Here is a 19,613-nt window from a genome sequence, read left to right as displayed (position 1 = left end):
AAACACATGTTTGGATGCAGTTTTTCCGGCCGCACACATACACCATGCATTATTTTCACTAATATGCACATTTCTGCCCAGCACTTTAACATATGCATTTTTGTACACATTGATTGGCTGGGTAGCCGTGCTGCAAAATTTAAAGGAGTTTGAACGATGGCTGTGTTTTGGTTCTCGTATCGTTTCGCAAAGTGTGAATTTGGTATGTTCGCCTTTAAATGCAAACTTGCCAGAACCCAGCCTAGGAAATAATAACAGCCATCACCATAAAGAAATGCTATGCTACACATTCATTTACGAGCAATGTGGCAATGTACTTGACAATGCAACAGCCAGCATCACTGTTCCTTTTGCTATCACCCTTCAGAGTCCAGAACTCCCTCGTTAATTATTTTCTCGTACTTAGGTGTCCCATCACGTTTGACCTTGTTGGTTTCATTGCAGGTTTTCTTGAAGTATTACCACGTTGAACAACTGAACTTGTTTCTGCGTGAAGTTATAGGCAGGGTGGTGACTATGCAGGCTTATACGAAAGGATGGCTTGGAGCTAGGAGGTACAAGAAACTCAAAGAGAAAAGAACAAACAGTGCCATTGCCATTCAGTCAGGTAAATGTTCCCGAGTTCCCCTATATCATAGATGATCCCAGAGTTTCAAGCTGTTAAATTGCACAAAAATTGCCTATTCGTTTTCTTAATAGCTGGATGTTAAACCCCAAATAACATGTGGTGGGTTCTTCCTCTCCAGTTAACTGATGCCAGCATTACGCAGATTCATTGCTAACTTATCAACTTTGTAATCGCTAATGTCTTTGCTTAAACACATTTATAGGCTTTGCCTGTAAACAAAAGAAGAGCAGTGCTGTTAATTGTCTCTTCTGGGCTATGAAGCACACAAGAGAAATGAGGGGCTGCCTGGTGTGATGTTGATTTTTTTAAGGAAAGAGTACCCACATCTACATTCCAAATGATTGCTGTGTCTGCTGGGCCTGTTTCTGGAATGCCGTATATTCCTTCAGTTTGAATGCAGAACCTGTTTGGTCTAGAGGCTATGTTAGACTTCTTAGGATGCTCAGTATAGGAGGGATTTGTTTAAGGACACAAAAGAATCCCCAACAAACTGCCTGCCATTTCTGCATTTTTTTCAGTGGCCTACTGAATGCTCTGCATGTATTATAGAATCATAGAGTTGGCAGGGACCACAAGGCTCATCCAGTCCAATCAGTGGCGTAGCATGGGTTGTCAGCGCCCGGGGCCGCACAGAGGGAAACATACAGAGTACGCATCTGCATTCAGATGCCCAATGGCATCTGCATCACCTAGGAGATCACAGCCACAGAGATAAGAGTCATTCCATTGCTTGGAGAGGTCACTTCTTGGTTCTTATTGAGAAGCCGTTTTCAGTGGAGCCCAACGACGGAAACACTCAGCTGGATTGAGGCAGCACCAGGTGCTGAAATTTTGCATCCCTAACAATTTTGCGCCCGAGGCAACCGCCCCTGTGCCCCACCCCCGCTACGCCACTGAGCCCAGCCTCCTGCAACCCAGGACTCTTTTAACCAACCCACAACCCTGAGATTAAGGATCTCATGAATGAGCTATCCAGGATGGGATAACTCCATATACCCTGCCCTTGAAAATGTTACCTTTCAGATGTTTTTAAAGGCTACAGTCAACGAGAAGGATAGTCTCTCAGCACATGAAACAGACCTCACAGAGGAATTTTATCATTTGTATTTTACACAGGGGGGAGATGTTAGAGTTGTATGCTGTGTTTTTGCCTGCTGATGAGCAGTGCAAGGCCGAAAGCAGCTTCTGATCTGGCAGGTGCCTTCCCTCAGAGCCAAAAAAAGTAAGAACATTGTTTCTTATAGGCCTCTGTCTCCAGGGTTGTCTCCTTTCACACTGAGAGAGAGTGCTTTGCTGGGTTGAAAGCAAGCGTGAGTCACTTGTGAGTCGAGGACTCTCCAACCGCATAGGATTATAGTAAGACACAAAGACACATTATTTTAGGTTAATGGGCAAAATTAGGCCACAACTTTTATTGGTTACAGCATGTGAGTAGTATTGGCTTAGGCATTGGATGAAACAGCAATAAAAGACTCCACCCGGCAAAGCCGGGAGTCATATTGGGGTTAAGAAGAAGAAGAGTTTGGATTTGATATCCCGCTTTATCACTACCCGAAAGAGTCTCAAAGCGGCTCACAATTTCCTTTCCCTTCCTCCCCTACAACAAACACTCTGTGAGGTGAGTGGGGCTGAGAGACTTCAAAGAAGTGTGACTAGCCCAAGGTCACCCAGCAGCTGCATGTGGAGAAGTGGAGATGTGAACCCAGTTCACCAGATTACGAGTCTACCACTCTTAACTACTACACCATGCTGGCTCCCAACCAATTAACAACCAATGGGAGGAACTTGTTGATGCAAAAACAACTGGAAGCTCCCCCATGACATCACCGGGGGTCGTGCCATGGCCCTAGCCACCAGCAGGGCATCGGACAGGATCCGTGACCGCCAGATTCCTTTAACGGAATACCCAAAAGAGGAGGGGTAGATGGTGGCCCATACCCAATCCTCCAACACAGCACACATATTCCAATGTCTAACCGCCAATACCAGAAAGTTGTGGCCAATTGCTACGAAGTAGGCGGAAAAACCAAGACACTGGTGCCAATTTGCCAAATGGATAAAAAAACTTCTACCAGGCCCCTTGGGCAACCAAGGCAACCAACCGAAGTCGATAGCAAGGTCAATATGCAAAAGAAGCCAACCTAAGAGAAAGGGAGGGCGGGAGATCCGAAGAAAGAAGGAACTGAATGGGAGCTGAGCGCTGCCACAGCTGTTTAAACGCGGCTAGCCCCGCCCACCAGCTGGCCCTATTGGTCGGCTGGAGGCTGCTCCCGCTCACAACCCCTCCCCTCTGGGAGGAGGAGAGGCCTTCTAACCTGATGCGGAGAAGGGTTCGGTGAGACTTGTGGGCCATCTGTTACTCAGCCTTGCCTCTGCCTCTCTCTGCCCTGTCTATTTTTTTTGCTAAGAAGGGAGGAAAGGTTCCTATTTAAACAGGAACACAGTGACATCCCATAGTCCACAGCTGATGGTGCTCTTGAATGCAATCCATTACATCAGCTGCACAGCTGACCTCCAGTGCAGGCAGACAGATGTTACTGCAGATTCTAGCCTAGTTCAGATCCCAAAAGCTGGAAATACATTAGAGAGCATCTTGTGCATTGTCTGCTGTGTGCTTTATCACATCAAGATGGTAACAGATGTTCTTCTTGTATTAAAACGGCTTGTTCTGTGTAGGGACCTGGGGGCCAAAAGGTTGCTGCTAACCTGACCTTTAAAAAACAACAATGGTTCACCATTAGTTGCTAAAGCGCTGGGCGCCATGTTCTGAATTTGCATATATTCAAACAACTCAACACATGCAAACAAGCCTTCGGCCACTGTTTTTCTTCCCACTGGGGGAGGTGGCAAACGTAATCAAAGAGCCCACGCTGTGACAGAAAGGCTGAAGGAACTGTTTGAAGCCGCAGGGAGCTGCTTAAACCTCCTTCAGTCATGAGCCCAGCATTCAACAGGCCACTTCACCGGGAGAGCGCTTTGGTGGGGTGAGGGAGAAGGCTGAGGGCAGAAGGGATCAAAACGGTGGCCCGTTTTTCTGACTCTGCAGCAGCCTTTCCTTTAAAGCGAACGTAATTCACAACACATGGCTTTGTATTTTTAGCCTGGAGAGGATATGATGCACGCAGGAAGTTCAAGGATATAAAGAACAGAAGAACTGATGCTGCTATTCATATTCAAGCAGGTAATTAAAACAATATTTTCACAGCTGACACCTATTTTACTGCGGGTAACTTCCCATGTCAGTGTTTGTGTCTGGCAGAAATCAAGCGCAGCCAAAACAAAAGGAACTTAAACGCGCTTCTCCTGACTGCTCACTTCCCTGTGCCTGAAGTTCAAATTCAGCATTCAGGCACCTGGTGGAGAAGCTGGCTCTGACCAGAGTCCACATGAATCAACTCATAATACAGCAGCCCCATTGTCAGTCTTACAGGCACCCCAGTGTTCTGTATTATATCATTGCTACCCTTTGGGGGGAAATCCCTTGGTATGGTTTTTTTTTTAAAAAAAAACTTTTCTTCAGAAAAAGCAAACGAGGTGGTAAGGTGCTCATTATCCAATGGGGCAATACAATGGTACCTCAGGTTACATAAGCTTCAGGTTACAGACTCCGCTAACCCAGAAATATTACCTCAGGTTAAGAATTTTGCTTCAGGATGAGAATAGAAATCGTGCGGCGGGAGGCCCCATTAGCTAAAGTGGTGCCTTCAGATTAAGAACGGTCTCAGGTTAAGAACGGACCTGCGGAATGAATTAACTACGTAACCAGAGGTACCACTGTACATCTTTAGAGTAGGCAGATTCATACCATTTTTTATAAGAGGTACCATATTTTTCACCCTATAGGACGCACTTTTTCCCCTCCAAAAATGAAGGGAAATGTGTGCGCGTCCTATGGGGCAAATGCAGGCTTTCGCTGAAGCCTGGAGAGTGAGAAGGGGCGGTGCGCACCGATCCCTCTCGCTCTGCAGGCTTCGCGGACCTCTCCGCAAGCAGCGGACGGTGCGTCCTATAGGGTGAAAAATACGGTAGTAGTCAAGGTGCATTCAGTTAGGAACTCTGAAATAAATGGGACCAATATGAGAAAAGCCTTGGCATGTTCTAGACTAGAGCCAAGTGTGCAGAACCTCCCCACCTGCCTCTTCCTCACAGCACACACACACACACACACACACACACTGCCACCAGTTTGTTTTTGGTTTTTTTGAGGCAAAAAATAAAATAAAAATAAAAATGGGGGAGTTCAACACGAAGGTTATTTGTTTGTTTATTATTGTGGGCCGAGTCGTGGTGCCACAGCACCCGCACACCCATGCAGTGGCTAAATGTAAGATGTGATTAATAAACTCAAGCAGACCATGATCTGGGTTAGAAATGGCCACAACTTCATTGATACAGGTGGATTTTTGGGTCAGGCATTGGGTGTATTTCTGTTCCAGGCCCCCCAGACATCATCATCATCATCATCATCATAACAACAATGATAATAATTTTTAAAAGGTAAGGGAACTCAGTTCCTCCAAGTTCCTGCTTATAAATAAAAACAACAACCCTGCCCACAACTCCCTGGAAATCCTCCGCTGAGGGATGCTTCCAAATAAGCTGGGCTGCGAAACAGGAAACTTGATAGGTATCCCCCAAATTTGGACAAAGGCAACAACTGTGAGGTGGTTCTTTGTCAACCTATACAATACCTACGCCTTTCCATTCCAATGAGATGCGGGTGGCGCTGTGGTCTAAACCACTGAGCCTCTTGGGCTTGCTGATCATAAGGTTGGTTTCGATTCCCCACGACGGGGTGTCCCAGCTCCTGCCAACCTAGCATTTTGAAAGCACACCAGTGCAAGTAGATAAATAGGTACCGCTGCGGTGGGAAGGTAAACAGTGTTTCTGTGTGCTCTGGTTTCCATCACAGTGTTCCATTGCGCCAGAAATGGTTTAGTCATGCTGGCCACATGCCAGCTCCCTCGGCCTTAAAGCGAGATGAGCACCACAACCCCATAGTCACCTTTAACTGGACTTAACCATCCAGGGGTCCTTTACCTGTTTGCCTTTACCTTTCTATTCCAGTCCTGTCCCTCTTGCATTATTATTTCTATGAGGATGCAGGTTCCCTGGTAATATTCATCAGGAAATGCTTTTCCTAGGATCATATACCATGCACTCTGGGAGAGCTTTGTTTATACTCTAGGGTTGGCTCTGAGCACAGAAATTCCCATTGCTCAGCTGAGTTCATCACCCCTCTCCCATGGTTGTGGGGCAGGGGCACTCAGTCCATACCTGCCATAGGTGTGTGAGGCCTTAGAAGGCACTCCCCACCACGTGCACGAGGAGGGATGCTGCGTCTAGAAACACATTTAATAATAAAAGGGTCTTTTGATGCTCAAATGGACCGATTCACATATTCAGCCAATGTATGCAACTGATCCTCTGTAGCCGGCACTTGGAAAACGACTCCACATTTCTGCCAGGCTCAGAAGGAATGGCATATTTATCACTCGCTGTGCCCTGCATTGATGCGCAGGCAGCGCCGCTCCCAGAGGAAGGCACAGCTGTTTTCGAAGTTTGATACTGTGGTTGCCAGGCAGTTGCCTCAGGACGGGTTTTGATGGTTGGGGACCAGCTGTTCCTCCTCATAGCACTTGAGAAGGCAGGCCATAACTAAACCAGGCAGGGACAGCACCAGAATTTTTTTTTTAAAAAATGGGGTGGAGGGGAAACAGAGGAGGCAACGTGTATTTCCAGGTGGGTGAGTTGAGTTGTGTCCCGTATGCTAAGATCTCTGAAATAAAAATAACAGTATGTTAATGACCGAAGTTCAGCGATGAAGGGCAGGTGGAGGGAGACATGCTTTGCTTGAGGGGAGGCTTACGTGCCCTTTCCAGTGCTGCCCGCAAAACCAGGCCCTGTGGCTGTGAGCCTTTCCCGTTCTGCTGGAGGCTAGTGCAACGTGAGCCATCTCAAGACACAAATACGTACATTCCCTGTTAGGCATGACAGCCCACAGTTGATGAAGCGTAGCAAGGACAACAAACATTTCTAAATCAAATTCTAGTTCCCAGAAAAGTGGCTTGTCATGGTATCGGATTGGATGCTTTAACATGGATATTTATTCCTGCGAATGGAGCAAGTTATATGTAGTGTAGGTGTGTTCCCATGAGGCAAGACACAGTGATAGCAGCAAGAACCTTTATTGAACTAACAGAACTGGACAACAGGGGCAAAGCAACTGCTTATATACATTTCTGAAGGCCTGGGCCCCTCCCATTCCCAATGCCATTGGCTGTCTAAACTTCCAAGCCGCGAATCATGACTCAGAGTTTAAGTGCCAATGGCAGATGCCCAAATCCTGAAATGTTCTGTGATTGGATATCATGTATCGAATCAGAACACAGGGGCTCAGAATCCAGAGGGCTTAGTCCAGACTCAAGCTCAGGCAAACACAGATCACCAAATACATAGCGTTAACATGGATATTTATTCCTGCGAATAGAGCAAGTTATATATTATCTGAACCATTTTATTTATCAGGCGCTCATGGGCACTTTTGCCTCAAACAAATCGCACCACTGGTATAGCAGGTCAGCTACTCTTTTCAGCAGCCATTTTGTGCTGGCACACACAATACGTCTATCGATAGATGCGTAAAGGTGCCGCATATATATTTTTGAACCAGGAAAAGCACTAAAGATAGCAATAAGATAGTGTCATTTCCTCTATCCTTGAGGAGAGCAGCTTTGTTATGGGGGGGGGGGTGAATGTGTTTCCTGGACATGGGGTGCTGCGCAAATGTTGGGGATGCAGAATGGAAAACCAGGAAAGGGAGAATAGAGTGGAACGGGAGGAACCAAGAGCAGAATCACTCTTCGCAGCAACAGGTTAAGGCAAGTCCCACTTGTTTATCTCTACATCCATATTTCCAAAATATAAGCAGCGATTACTATGTGTAGCCATTTCCCGCCTGGTTTTGCTAGACTACAGATGTGCGATGCTCAGAGTACAGTGGTACCTCGGGTTACATATGCTTCAGGTTACATACGCTTCAGGTTACAGACTCCGCTAACCCAGAAATAGTGCTTCAGGTTAAGAACTTTGCTTCAGGATGAGAACAGAAATCGGGCAGGAGGCCCCATTAGCTAAAGTGGTGCTTCAGGTTAAGAACAGTTTCAGGTTAAGTACAGACCTCCGGAACGAATTAAGTACTTAACCTGAGGTACCACTGTATGATGCCTTTTCTATGGCTCTTTCAGTGCCACACTTTTGTTATTCATCCCGGTTTCTAAATAACATTTTGAATCTGCTGTAGACTGCTGTGCTTTCAATACAAACCGTAAACTACTAGTTATACTGTCTTTGTTATGAGGAAAGCTTCTCTTTTGGTCCACCCCCCACCCCCCTTTTTATCGCTTACTGCTGATTTTAATTATTGCATCCTGTGTTTTCAGTATTGCCTTCACAAACCACTCAGGGAATGTTTATTGATGGGTAGTCAAATAATTTATTTTAAAAACACAGGAATGCTCGTGTTAGATCAACACTGCTTGGTGTTTCGAAGACCCAACCCCCCAGTGCTCACAATGGGGTTGTAATTAAGGGACAATGTTTCATTCACAAGAAATATGATCAGCCTAACACTGAAAGCACGAGGAATTTTGATTCTACGAAGTGCATCGGTTGCACTTGTTACCTAGGCATTCAAAGAACTATCTAATTAAAATATATGTCTCTGGAAAAAAACGAAAAGAAAAGAAAAGGAGAATGTTACAGGGGGTGGGGAGGAAGAAAGGTGGTCTTGAAATTTAGGAAGCACTTGGCTTACTTGTTTCTACAGCGAGGCTGATACTGAGATTTGTTTCCCTTTCATCTCCTTCCCAGTAAAAGCAGCACTGAGGCTTATCCCTTTAGCTTCCTCAGAACTTCCTTTCAGAATTCCCGATCTATTACCAGCACATTCACATACCAGAAACAAGATGCCTTTTCATGCTGTCAACCTTTTTCATCTGAAATGTAAATTAATTCTTGCCTTGACAGAGATCAAAGGGGGGGTATTAACCTTATTGGACCCTTCCCTCATCAGAATCTGTTCCAAAGACTATGAGGCTGGTGTTGTTGGGATGTGGGGAAAGGAGGGGGGGACGGGGGGGGGGGACGCACAGTCTTCAGTGTTATCTATGGCCCTCCTGCAGGCAGGTCCCCCTGTCTACAAGTTGCCATTTCAAAGGCAGTGGTTTCTTTTGTAAATGACCTTATCATTGCTTCATACTGTGTGAAAAATGATTTGCCTGAAAAATTCTTGCAGGATTAGCCTGCTCATTTTAATTGTTGCAAGGGGGGGGGGGGAGGCCTTCATTCAGATTTCAGGATATCCTCTGAGTGGTTTTGACACCAAGAGATCTTGGCCGGATAGAAAAATGTACATATGGCTTCTGATCAGGGTGGGGGCTGAACCCCTCTTGATTTGTTCAGGTTGCTCATTTCCTTGCAGTGCGGTCTTTTGAGGCGGGCTGCATTTGCATTTTGAAAATAAACAGATGCCTTTCACATACCCGAGCGGCTGGGCTAGGCGTTCTCAGTGGAACCAAGGAGAACAGCAGCAGACATCAGATGAAATGTTGGAATGGGTGGGGAGCAAATGTTTGTTTCTATCCTCCAGTGGGGAAAGAAATTTTATTTATGTTTTTAAAAACCCAAATGCACTTGAGCATCCGTTCCCTGAGAGGAAATACAGTGGTACCTCGGGTTACAAACGCTTCAGGTTACATACACTTCAGGTTACAGACTCCGCTAACCCAGAAATATTACCTCGGGTTAAGTACTTTGTTTCAGGATGAGAACAGAAATCGTGCTCTGGCAGCGCGGCAGCAGCGGGAGGCCCCATTAGCTGAAGTGGTGCTTCAGGTTAAGAACAGTTTCAGGTTAAGTACGGACCTCTGGAACGAATTAAATACTTAACCTGAGGTACCACTGTATAGTGCTGCCACAGAACAAGTCACTGTAGAGTTGAGGAAGGAGAAAGCTGATCCTAGAATTTGAAGTCCTGCACTTATTTAAACTGGAAGTAAAGAGGTGGCTGCAGGATTAATAATTTCTGCTCATTGTTGCTCAGTATCTCTCTGCTTTGATATAATTGTTATTGAATTTCCTTTTTTTTTTTTTACAAATTGACTTCAAATTTAACAGTCGCATTGTTTCATTAGGTTAGAGTGTGGTGCTGATAACCCCAAGGTTGCAGGTTCGATCCGTGTATGTAAAAGGTAAAGGGACCCCTGACCATTAGGTCCAGTCGTGGCTGACTCTGGGGTTGCGGCGTTCATCTCGCTTTACTGGCCGAGGGAGCCGGCATACAGCTTCCGGGTCATGTGGCCAGCATGACTAAGCCACTTCTGGCGAACCAGAGCAGCGCACAGAAATGCTGTTTACCTTCCCACCAGAGTGGTACCTATTTATCTACTTGCACTTTGACGTGCTTTTGAACTGCTAGGTTGGCAGGACTGAGCAACGGGAGCTCACTCCGTCGCGGGGATTCGAACTGCCGACCTTCTGATTGGCAAGCCCTAGGCTCTGTGGTTTAACCCACAGCGCCACCCGCATCCCTGTATGAAGCAGCTGCATATTCCTGCATTGCAGAGGGCTGGACTAGATGATCCTCATGGTCCCTTCCAGCTCTACAGTTCTAGGATTCTAAATACTGACTTCCCACCCCCACTTCCCCAGTTTTCTTGTTCAAACCCTTTTCTCTTGTGTTATATACCAAACGCTTATCTATTCCAGAAATTCCTCTGATAACGATTACTTGTATCATTTTTCATCCTCTTCTCGTATCTCGAATCCTGCCCGCCGTTTCATTTGATTGTAGTACTTTTTCAAACAGTCCCCAAAAGGGCCTCCATTCTTCTATTAAAAAGTTCATCATTTTGATCTCTTAATATTGCTGTCGGCTTTGTGATTTCAGCATAGTCCATTACATTTAAAAGCCATTCCTTCCTCATTGGTACGTTCTATTCTTTCCATTTCAATGCATATAGCATTCTAGCTACTCTTGTCACATCCATAAGTAGTTTGATTATTTTCTTCAGAATGTCCGTCCCTATTATCCTTATAAGAAAAGCTTTGGGTCTTTTGGGAATAGCCCATTTGAACATCTTCATTTCATTATTTATCATTTCCCAAAAACCTTTAGCTTTTTTCTCTTTTTTTTTTACATGTCCACCCCATATATGAAAAAAATGGCCCTTGCTTAGTCTCAAAAAATCTGGGCAGATGGGTGAAGCCTCTAGCACTCACTGCCCTCATACCCTAGCCAGTGAAAAGCAGTCAGCTAACTTTTTTATGATTATTCCCCATCTTTTTCCCCTGACAAGGACTCAAGGTGGCTTACAGATAAAAATAAGAACAGCTTAAAAACATGGGAAGAATCATGTAAAACATTGATAGAATCAAAACTCTCTCTCTTTCTCTGTCTTTCCACATAAAAAATCTAAAATGGCAAACAATTAAGAGAATTATCAGTCTAAGCAACATAGTTACATTAAACAGAAGTACAAACAAACAAATCTACTGTTACCTGGCATCTAAAAAGATGTTAGTTTTAATATATGCTTTGATTGCAACTTCCATCATCCCTAGCTACCATAACTCTGCTGCCTTAGGGATCATGGGAGTTGTAGTCTAAACCATCTAGAGCAGTGATGGCCAAACTTGGCCCTCCAGTTGTTTTCGGACTACAATTCCCATCATACCCAACCACTGGTCCTGTTTGCTGGGGATTAGGGGAGTTGTAGTCCCAAAACAGCTGGAGGGTCAAGTTTGGTCATCACTGGTCTAGACTAGAGGGTACCAGTTGGGGTAAAAGGTAAAGGGACCCCTGACCGTTAGGCCCAGTCACGGACGACTCTGGGGTTGCAGCGCTCATCTCGCTTTATTGGCCAAGGGAGCTGGTGTACAGCTTCGGGTCATGTGGCCAGCATGACTAAGCCGCTTCTGGCAAAGCAGAGCAGCACACGGAAACGCCGTTTACCTTCCCGCCGGAGCGGTACCTATTTATCTACTTGCACTTTGACGTGCTTTTGAACTGTTAGGTTGGCAGTAGCAGGGACCGAGCAACGGGAGCTCACCCCGTCGCAGGGATTCGAACCGCTGACCTTCTGAACGGCAAGCCCTAGGCTCTGTGATTTAACCCACAGCGCCACCCGCATCCCTACCAGTCCCTACCAGTTGCGGTAGGCTTGCCTAAATCAGGTCCTACAGCATTGATTTCTCCTGGAGATAATTGGGGAGTGGAATCGAAGGCACCCTCTTTCTTGTTTACCAAATTTGAACCACACCATGAATGACCGATACGCCTCAGCACGTTTTATAGTGCACCTGTCTCCTGTACGTAACAGCAATCTTGATGTGCTGTCTGTTGAAGCTGAGGGGAGTCTCGTTTTATGTCAATACTGTATCAGTATTCCCAGTGCACCAGATACACCTCCCCCCAAATGACTAATAATAAAACGATAGCAATATTCATTTCAAGTCTTACTCCGTTGGCCCTGAGTCTTAATAGTCCCATCATTAGCAATGCGAAGATGGGGATCTAATTCATTATGGCAGTGCATCGGAGAATATTATTAAATGCATAAGGTGAAAATAAAGTGGCACCTGGTAATCATTCTTCTTCATTGATGTGGGGATTGTTCCTGGGGCACAAGCAGTGTGTGCCTGCTAATTTCACACTCCTTGAGCCAAGTGCTTAGTGTCAAAACCAGAAATAGTCAGCAATGCAAATAGCTGCGATGACTCCTCCACCTGACGTCAGCTTTCCCTCCCACCCCTCTCTCCTGCCCACCTTCTTATGCTAACAGGATATTCTGTAAACATCTTTGCTGGGAAATGATTTGCATCTATCTAAACGCTACAGCGAGTGAGCTGTCCCTGGTATTCCTGCACCGTGGCATGTTTCAAACCCATTCATATTTGCATTGATTTGCTGCTGGCATTATTTGTTCAGCAAAGTGGGAAGCAGGGAAGATCATAGGACTCTTTCATCAGCAGCTAGTTCTGCCAGTGGGCTGCTTTGGGAAAGGAGTTGAAGCTAGGGCCAAGCTTCTGCCGCAATCCCTGGCAAGTCCTAATAATAATAATAATAATAATAATAATAATAATAATAATAATTTATTTGTACCCTGCCCATCTGGCTGGGTTTCCCCAGCCACTCTGAGTGGCTTCCAACAAAAATTAAAAATACATTAAAATCAGTGTAGCAACTCTCTTAATGTTTCTGCATTCACAATTGCAGGTAGGAGCAAGCCTCATCATCACCCTCAAGGGGTCAGATTTGGACCAGATCCACTGGTCATCTGATCTACATAACGCCTGCCTTGCAAGACCTTCGTGTCCTTTTCAAACCTGCCTTGAGTCTTTTGTTTCATAGCATCAGATCTTGCCATCACATCCATTCACAGACAGCTGGAACAAATGCTTCTTTTTCTCTGCATGATAGCCTCTGACAAACCTATCCCTACAGTGCCATGTGAAACTGCAGTACCAAAGTGACTTTGTGAACACAGTGGTTCTTCGTGTAGCCACCAATATTGAGGAAAGTGTTCTGCAGACCCTCCAAGTGTTCCTGTTTTCCAGGGTCAGTCCCAGATTTACAGCAGCCATCTTGGTTTCTGATTTGATCCCAGAATGTTTCTTAGGCCGTCCCTATTTTCACCAGAGAAATGTTGGAGGGTATGGAGTTATGCAACCCCCGAGCCAAGGAAATAAGTAACTATACAGCCATTAGAAGATATCTGAAGGCAGTCCTGTATAGGGAAGTTTTTTAATGTTTAATGACTTGTTATGTTTTTCTATATGCTAAAAGCTTCCCAGAGTGGCTGCAGCAACCCAGTCAGATGGGTGGCATTTAAATAAAATAAAATAATTATGAGGATGAATAAGACATCCCTATTTTCATCAGAGAAATGTTGGAGGGTTTGGTTCCGCTGGTTTGCATTTATGTTTCTCCATAGAGTTGCAACCTTTGAAACATTTATAAAAATGACAAATAATAGTTGTGTAAACTAGCCTATAGAATGAATCAGGACAAGAATGAGGGGTTTTTTTTTGTTTTTGGTTTTTTTAAGAGAATAAAATGCTGCATGCTTTTAACTGAAGCAGTAAACGCTGCTGGAAAAATTGCAACATTACAAATGAGCTAAGAATCTGAAATAACAAATCATCTGTTTATCTAATCCACAGGTGTGGGTGTTTAAAGACAATTTCTCAAAGTTCTAGCACATTCTAGTATGAGCAACAAGCAGAACCTAGAATAGATGGTTTCAAAAGGTGGTGGGATGGGATTAGGAATAGTTCTGAATGGCTGGAGTGACCAGAGTGAAGGAGCAAGTTTAGTCCCTGTTGCAATCATGTCCCCATATGGGCCCTTGTCTTTTTCCCTTTTAAGTGAATGGTTCATATTGCTTCATTGGTCTAATGCTGTGCAGACAAGGCTGTCTTCTCCATACTTGTGGGGCTTCCTCAAGTGTGTAGTACACAGACACACACTGTTCCCTAGATTCTGCTCCTTGGTCACAGCAGAGTGTGACAGAACCTTGAGAAGTTGGGGGGGGGGTGTATACACACACACACACACTGGTACCTCGGGTTACATACGCTTCAGGTTACATACCCTTCAGGTTACATACGCTTCAGATTACAGACTCTTCTAACCCAGAAATATTACCTCAGGTTAAGAACTTTGCTTCAGGATGAGAACAGAAATCGTGCTCCGGCGGTGCGGCAGCAGTAGGAGGCCCCATTAGCTAAAGTGGTGCTTCAGGTTAAGAACAGTTTCAAGTTAAGAACACACCTCCGGAACGAATTAAGTACAGTGGTACCTCAGGTTAAGTACTTAATTCGTTCTGGAGGTCCGTTCTTAACCTGAAACTGTTCTTAACCTGAAGCACCACTTTACCTAATGGGGCCTCCTGCTGCCGCCGCGCCACCGGAGCCCGATTTCTGTTCTTATCCTGAAGCAAAGTTCTTAACCTGAAGCACTATTTCTGGCTTAGTGGAGTGTGTAACCTGAAGCGTATGTAACCTGAGGTACCACTGTACTTAACCCGAGGTTATATATATATGGATTGATAAGTTGCTGATCAGCCCAGAGATGGAAAGACAACAAAGTCCCTACCAGAGAGGAATGGCAAATCAAGCTGTTGGAGTACGATGAAATGTCAAAACTGACCGGAAAACTCAGGAACCAAGACAAAAACTTCAGTAAAGAATGGGTGGCGGGATTATAATTTATCTAGGAGACCACTGTAAGCAGATGGAAACATTAGCAGGATTCTAATAACACTTATAATGTAGCAATTGTCATGGACAATATGGAGAGATATAGAACATGGATTATGAAATAATATACAGTTGAAAAGGTTGACAAAAGGACCGATGGAGGGGGTGGTGGGACGTCCAGAGATTAGGATAAATCTCTAAATATGGAGATGTATTTTGTTTTGTTATAACTTTACACTTGTAAAATCAAATAAAAATTATTTCAAAAAAAGGTAAGTTGCTGATCAGATAGATAGATATTTTTTTTTTTTATTTTAGACTCTGCTCATTTGTAACATAACAATCTTTCCTGCAGCACTGTTTGCTTCAGCTTGAGTCTACTGCATTTTAGACTGCAAGCCTAACCATGTTTGCTCAGAAGCAAGTCCTATTGAATTCAGTGGGACTAACTCTCAGGAAAGTGGGATTGCATGGCAGCGTCACACTCAATGAAAGTTGAATCCATGCCAAGGTGTTTTTCCCACCGCAGGGCCCTTGACATATAGAGACCATCCCTCCATACAGATACCACACATCACAATGGCACGCGTTTTGTAAGCACTATGAACAAATTAATTTTGTTTCTCAGGCCTTGGACAAATATGTTTGTCCTTCTTCTGCCACAACAATACGGGGACTCTTGCCCCATGTTTTAACCTTACCTTTCTTTCTGTCTGCTTAGCTTTCAGGGGATACTTAGCTCGCAAAAATTACATCAGAATAAAGAAGAGCAGTGGCTGCCCATTGGATACACAGCCCATAAGCTTTGCTTCCGGTCTGAGTTGTGAAGAAAACTGGTGAGTTTTGGTTAGTCTGTCCAAAGAGAGGTGAGAGGGAAAGTGTGTGGAAACAAAAAAATGCTTGTTCTCTGAATCACTGGACTTCTTTGCACATTAAATGGCAACAAACCATGACATCATCATCATCATTTATCATCTATTCCCTGACCATCTGGCTGGGTTTCCCCAGGCTCTCTGGGCAGCTCCCATCAGAATAATAATACAGTGGTACCTTGGGTTACATACGCTTCAGGTTACAGACTCCGCTAACCCAGAAATAGTGCTTCAGGTTAAGAACTTTGCTTCAGGGTGAGAACAGAAATCGTGTTCCGGCGGCGCGGCAGCAGCAGGAGGAGGCCCCATTAGCTAAAGTGGTGCTTCAGGTTAAGAACAGTTTCAGGTTAAGAATGGACCTCCGGAACGAATTAAGTACTTAACCCAAAGACCACTGTACTACTACTACTACTACTAATAATAATAATAATAAAGCGATAAAACAAAACATTAAAAACTTCCCTAAACAGGGCTGCCTTCATATGTCTTCTAAAAGTCAGGTAGTTGTTTATTTCCTTGACATCTGATGGGAGGGCGTTCCACAGGGCAGGTGCCACTGCCAAGAAGGCCCTCTGCCTGGTTCCCTGTAACTTGGCTTCTCGCTGTGAAGGAACCACCAGAAGGCCGTTGGAGCTGGACTTCAGTGTCCGGGCAGAACGATGGGGGTGAAGGCACTCTTTTTTTTCCAAATATTTTTTATTAACAGGCCAATCAAATCACATTAATTCCAAATCACATTAGTTCCAAATTATACAGCCAGATTTTAAAAAAATTATTGGGGGTACCCATACTTCGAGCTCCGAAAGGGATCCAAACATCACTCTTGTTGCTGCTTTAATTACACAGTTCTATCCAGTTCTGTCCAGATAGTCTCTTTGTTATTTTCCTCATCTTCTTGTTGTTAGCATATATTCCTTTCTTTGTGATCTCTGATAATCTTCACAAGCAGGTTGAAAACAAACATATCCTGTGTGGATTTTACACTCTCCAAGAGCCATATCACATAAAGGACAGACGCCATTTCCACACCTCCACAAAAAACATTCCCACAGTCTGTCCGTTGATTTTCACAGGCCTGCGAAACTGTATCTCAGGGGGCCCTGCCAGATCAAATCCACATTCTGATAACCATACGTTCATATTCCGATGACCATGGTCCTCCTCCCCCTCGTCCTCCTGTGAGCAGGCCTGTCTTAACAAATCTCCATTTGAAACTGCGTCACAAAGCTTTGTTTCCATCAGACGTTCCCACCAGTCCTCTCTTTGATCAGTAATTTATTTCCACACAGTTCTTAATCTCCTGCTTGTGATTAGTAATTTGCAACAATTCTTTCTCTCTGGGAGGGAGGATTATTGGGTACTCACATAAGACAAAAAAAGAAAAGTTTTTCTTCCCCCCCCCTTTCTGTTTCGCTCCGACATACCGATCTTTTAATGATGAGTCTTCACTTGATATATTGTCCAGCCCGTCGCTCCGCTCACAGAGATCCCATTAATCAGCAGTCTTTACTCCCGATCTTCACTTGAAGTATGTGCATTTGCTTCTGTTTCCAATTATATATTTTGAATTGATGCAAACCAGTGCGCGATCAGAGACAGCGTCCGGGAGAGCCAGACCCACCCGAGGGCTTCGTGCCTAGTGCCCTCACCCCATTCTTTCGAATCTGGGGGTGAATTATGGGCACAGCAGGCAAGGCAGTCCTCCCCATTCCCTTGGGGGGGGGGAAGGGAGGCTGCATACTCCCATCACAGCCTCTTAATTACCTCGTGTGGGTCGGAGAGATGTTATTGTCGGCCATCTTCCAATGCGCCCCCTGGTGGCCCCCCGGCGGTGAAGACACTCCTTAAGGTATGGTCACTCAGTAGAGAGCTGCGGAAGGGCTATAGTTGATTGGTTGTCACTGCTGTTTATGTGCTGGCAATTGGCTGATTCTGCCAGCGAGAGATAGACAGCTTGTTAGACGCGTGCGTGGGTCATCTCAATCAATCTTGTATGCAGCTTTATCGTGCCGTATGTATCATGTTAAGATGCCAATTGTGGCTTATAATGCTCACCTTCAGCTTGTGGTCAATGAATTTTGAAAGATTGGTTCTGTAGAGTGCTGGACACATGCCTTAATGACCATTGGATTTATATGAGAATCACAACATTTTTTCACAGAAGAAGAGTCTTAGTTCCATGGGAAATTAAGATCTACGCCCATTTTCTAGTTTTGTTTGGCCCAATAAAAGTCCCACCCTTCCACATGTGGCTGCTGCTGCTAACCATATGGCTGTTGAGTCACAAAGGAAACAGGAAGGATGATGAAAAATAATATTTCAGTGTTAAATTTAGTTGTTTTTGGTATGTCCATGTGGTCCCATAGATGCAGGCTTGCTGTATTGTTACTCCAAAATTCAATTCTGTGTGTCGTTCAGGACATATCCAGGGCTAGCAAGTAAATCGGGTCCTCCCTTAAAGAGGGCACATATTGCAGTGAGACCTGGACAACCGACACCCTGTGTTGTGGGTGGGTACGATTGGTCAGCCACAACACCCGATTGGTAGGTCCCTTGAAGCTGGGTGCAATCTGGCCAATGGGACGCAGTCCAAACGGTTCGAGGGACCTTTTTATGCCCATGTACGTGACCCAGAGCTTCCTCTTTCGGCGTGTGCATTCGGAACACCTGCCCACCTCTCCCTACTTTTAGGGCTTTGCGCTTGACCTTGCTATGCCGTTGTGTGTCGTCTGTCGTTGGGACAGGGGCACGGCAGGAATTTCCCCCACTTGGCTGATTGGCTGTTGCCATTTGGGTTTCGACCTGCCGCATAGCAAATTGTCACAACTTGCAAGGTTGCGGATAGGCTCTGGTTCAAGTGATGCGGATGGGAGAATGCTCTCGCCATCCCTATGTGAAGGGTATTCCATTAAAGGAATCCAGGGATTCAATGGATTGGTCAACCCCTGAGAGGGGGTTGTGCCCGTGCCTGAGTCCAGGGGGACATTTGGGTAGCAGAGTTAGCCCGTTCCCGGCTTTCTGCTTATCCAGGTGTTCACCCTTGGCTGACCTATGCTGGAACCCTGGGTCAGCGCTACCTGCATGGCAGGGAGCTAGTCGAACCAGAGCCTATGCAACCACTTACTTTCTGTAATCAATAAAGTTGTGGCCTAAATTCTGCCAAAAACCAAACCAAAATTTGAATCATGTGTGAATTTATTTAGGGGGGAGATTTGCCAAAACGCACAATGAACACCTCTCTTGTTCTCTTAGAATGGCAGTGGCACCCACCTGAGAGGTGCCAGAACTGGGTTCTGGTAAGTTCTAGCGTAAAAGAACCCTGCCAATATAACATAAAAGAGAGACAAACATAGCAGATAATATAAAGTCACGCAGAAACATTGGGTGGCATTACGAAGTGCTGGAGGGTACTGATGTTTTAAAGATGATACCAATACAGTGGTACCTCGGGTTACTTATGCTTCAGGTTACAGACCCAGGTTACTAACCCAGAAATAGTGCTTCAGGTTAAGAACTTTGCTTCAGGGTGAGAACAGAAATCGTGCTCTGGTGGCGCGGCGGCAGCAGGAGGCCCCATTAGCTAAAGTAGCGCTTCAGGTTAAGAACAGTTTCAGGTTAAGAACGGACCTCCGGAACGAATTAAGTACTTAACCCGAGGTACCACTGTATCTGGGCTATCCAATTTTCACAAGAATCCCTGAAACAGATAATCAATCATTCAAAGATTATTTTTCTGAAAGCTCACTACCTATATAATATTTTGGGTTTTTTGGGTTTTGCTAAATGCTTCTTATATTGATGAAAGAGTTGCTTGATTATCCAAGCACATCTGAAAGCTGTCAGCAGGCTAC

The 19,613-nt window shown here is 45.0% G+C and overlaps 1 protein-coding gene across 1 annotated transcript in view; it reads left to right on the top strand.

Moving 5' to 3' along the window:
- MYO3B (myosin IIIB) overlaps nucleotides 1-19,613 on the top strand; it is a 309,308-nt gene that overhangs the window by 218,665 nt on the left and 71,030 nt on the right. The window contains exons 29-31 of the mRNA XM_081847505.1: nucleotides 445-607; nucleotides 3,729-3,809; nucleotides 15,612-15,726. Of these exons, the coding sequence (XP_081703631.1) occupies nucleotides 445-607; nucleotides 3,729-3,809; nucleotides 15,612-15,726 (359 nt within the window). The remainder of the gene's footprint in view (nucleotides 1-444; nucleotides 608-3,728; nucleotides 3,810-15,611; nucleotides 15,727-19,613) is intronic.

Source organism: Podarcis erhardii (assembly GCF_964252035.2).
Source record: "Podarcis erhardii genome assembly, chromosome: 1".
NCBI lineage: Eukaryota > Metazoa > Chordata > Lepidosauria > Squamata > Lacertidae > Podarcis > Podarcis erhardii.
This window is presented reverse-complemented; position numbering and strand designations above follow the sequence as displayed.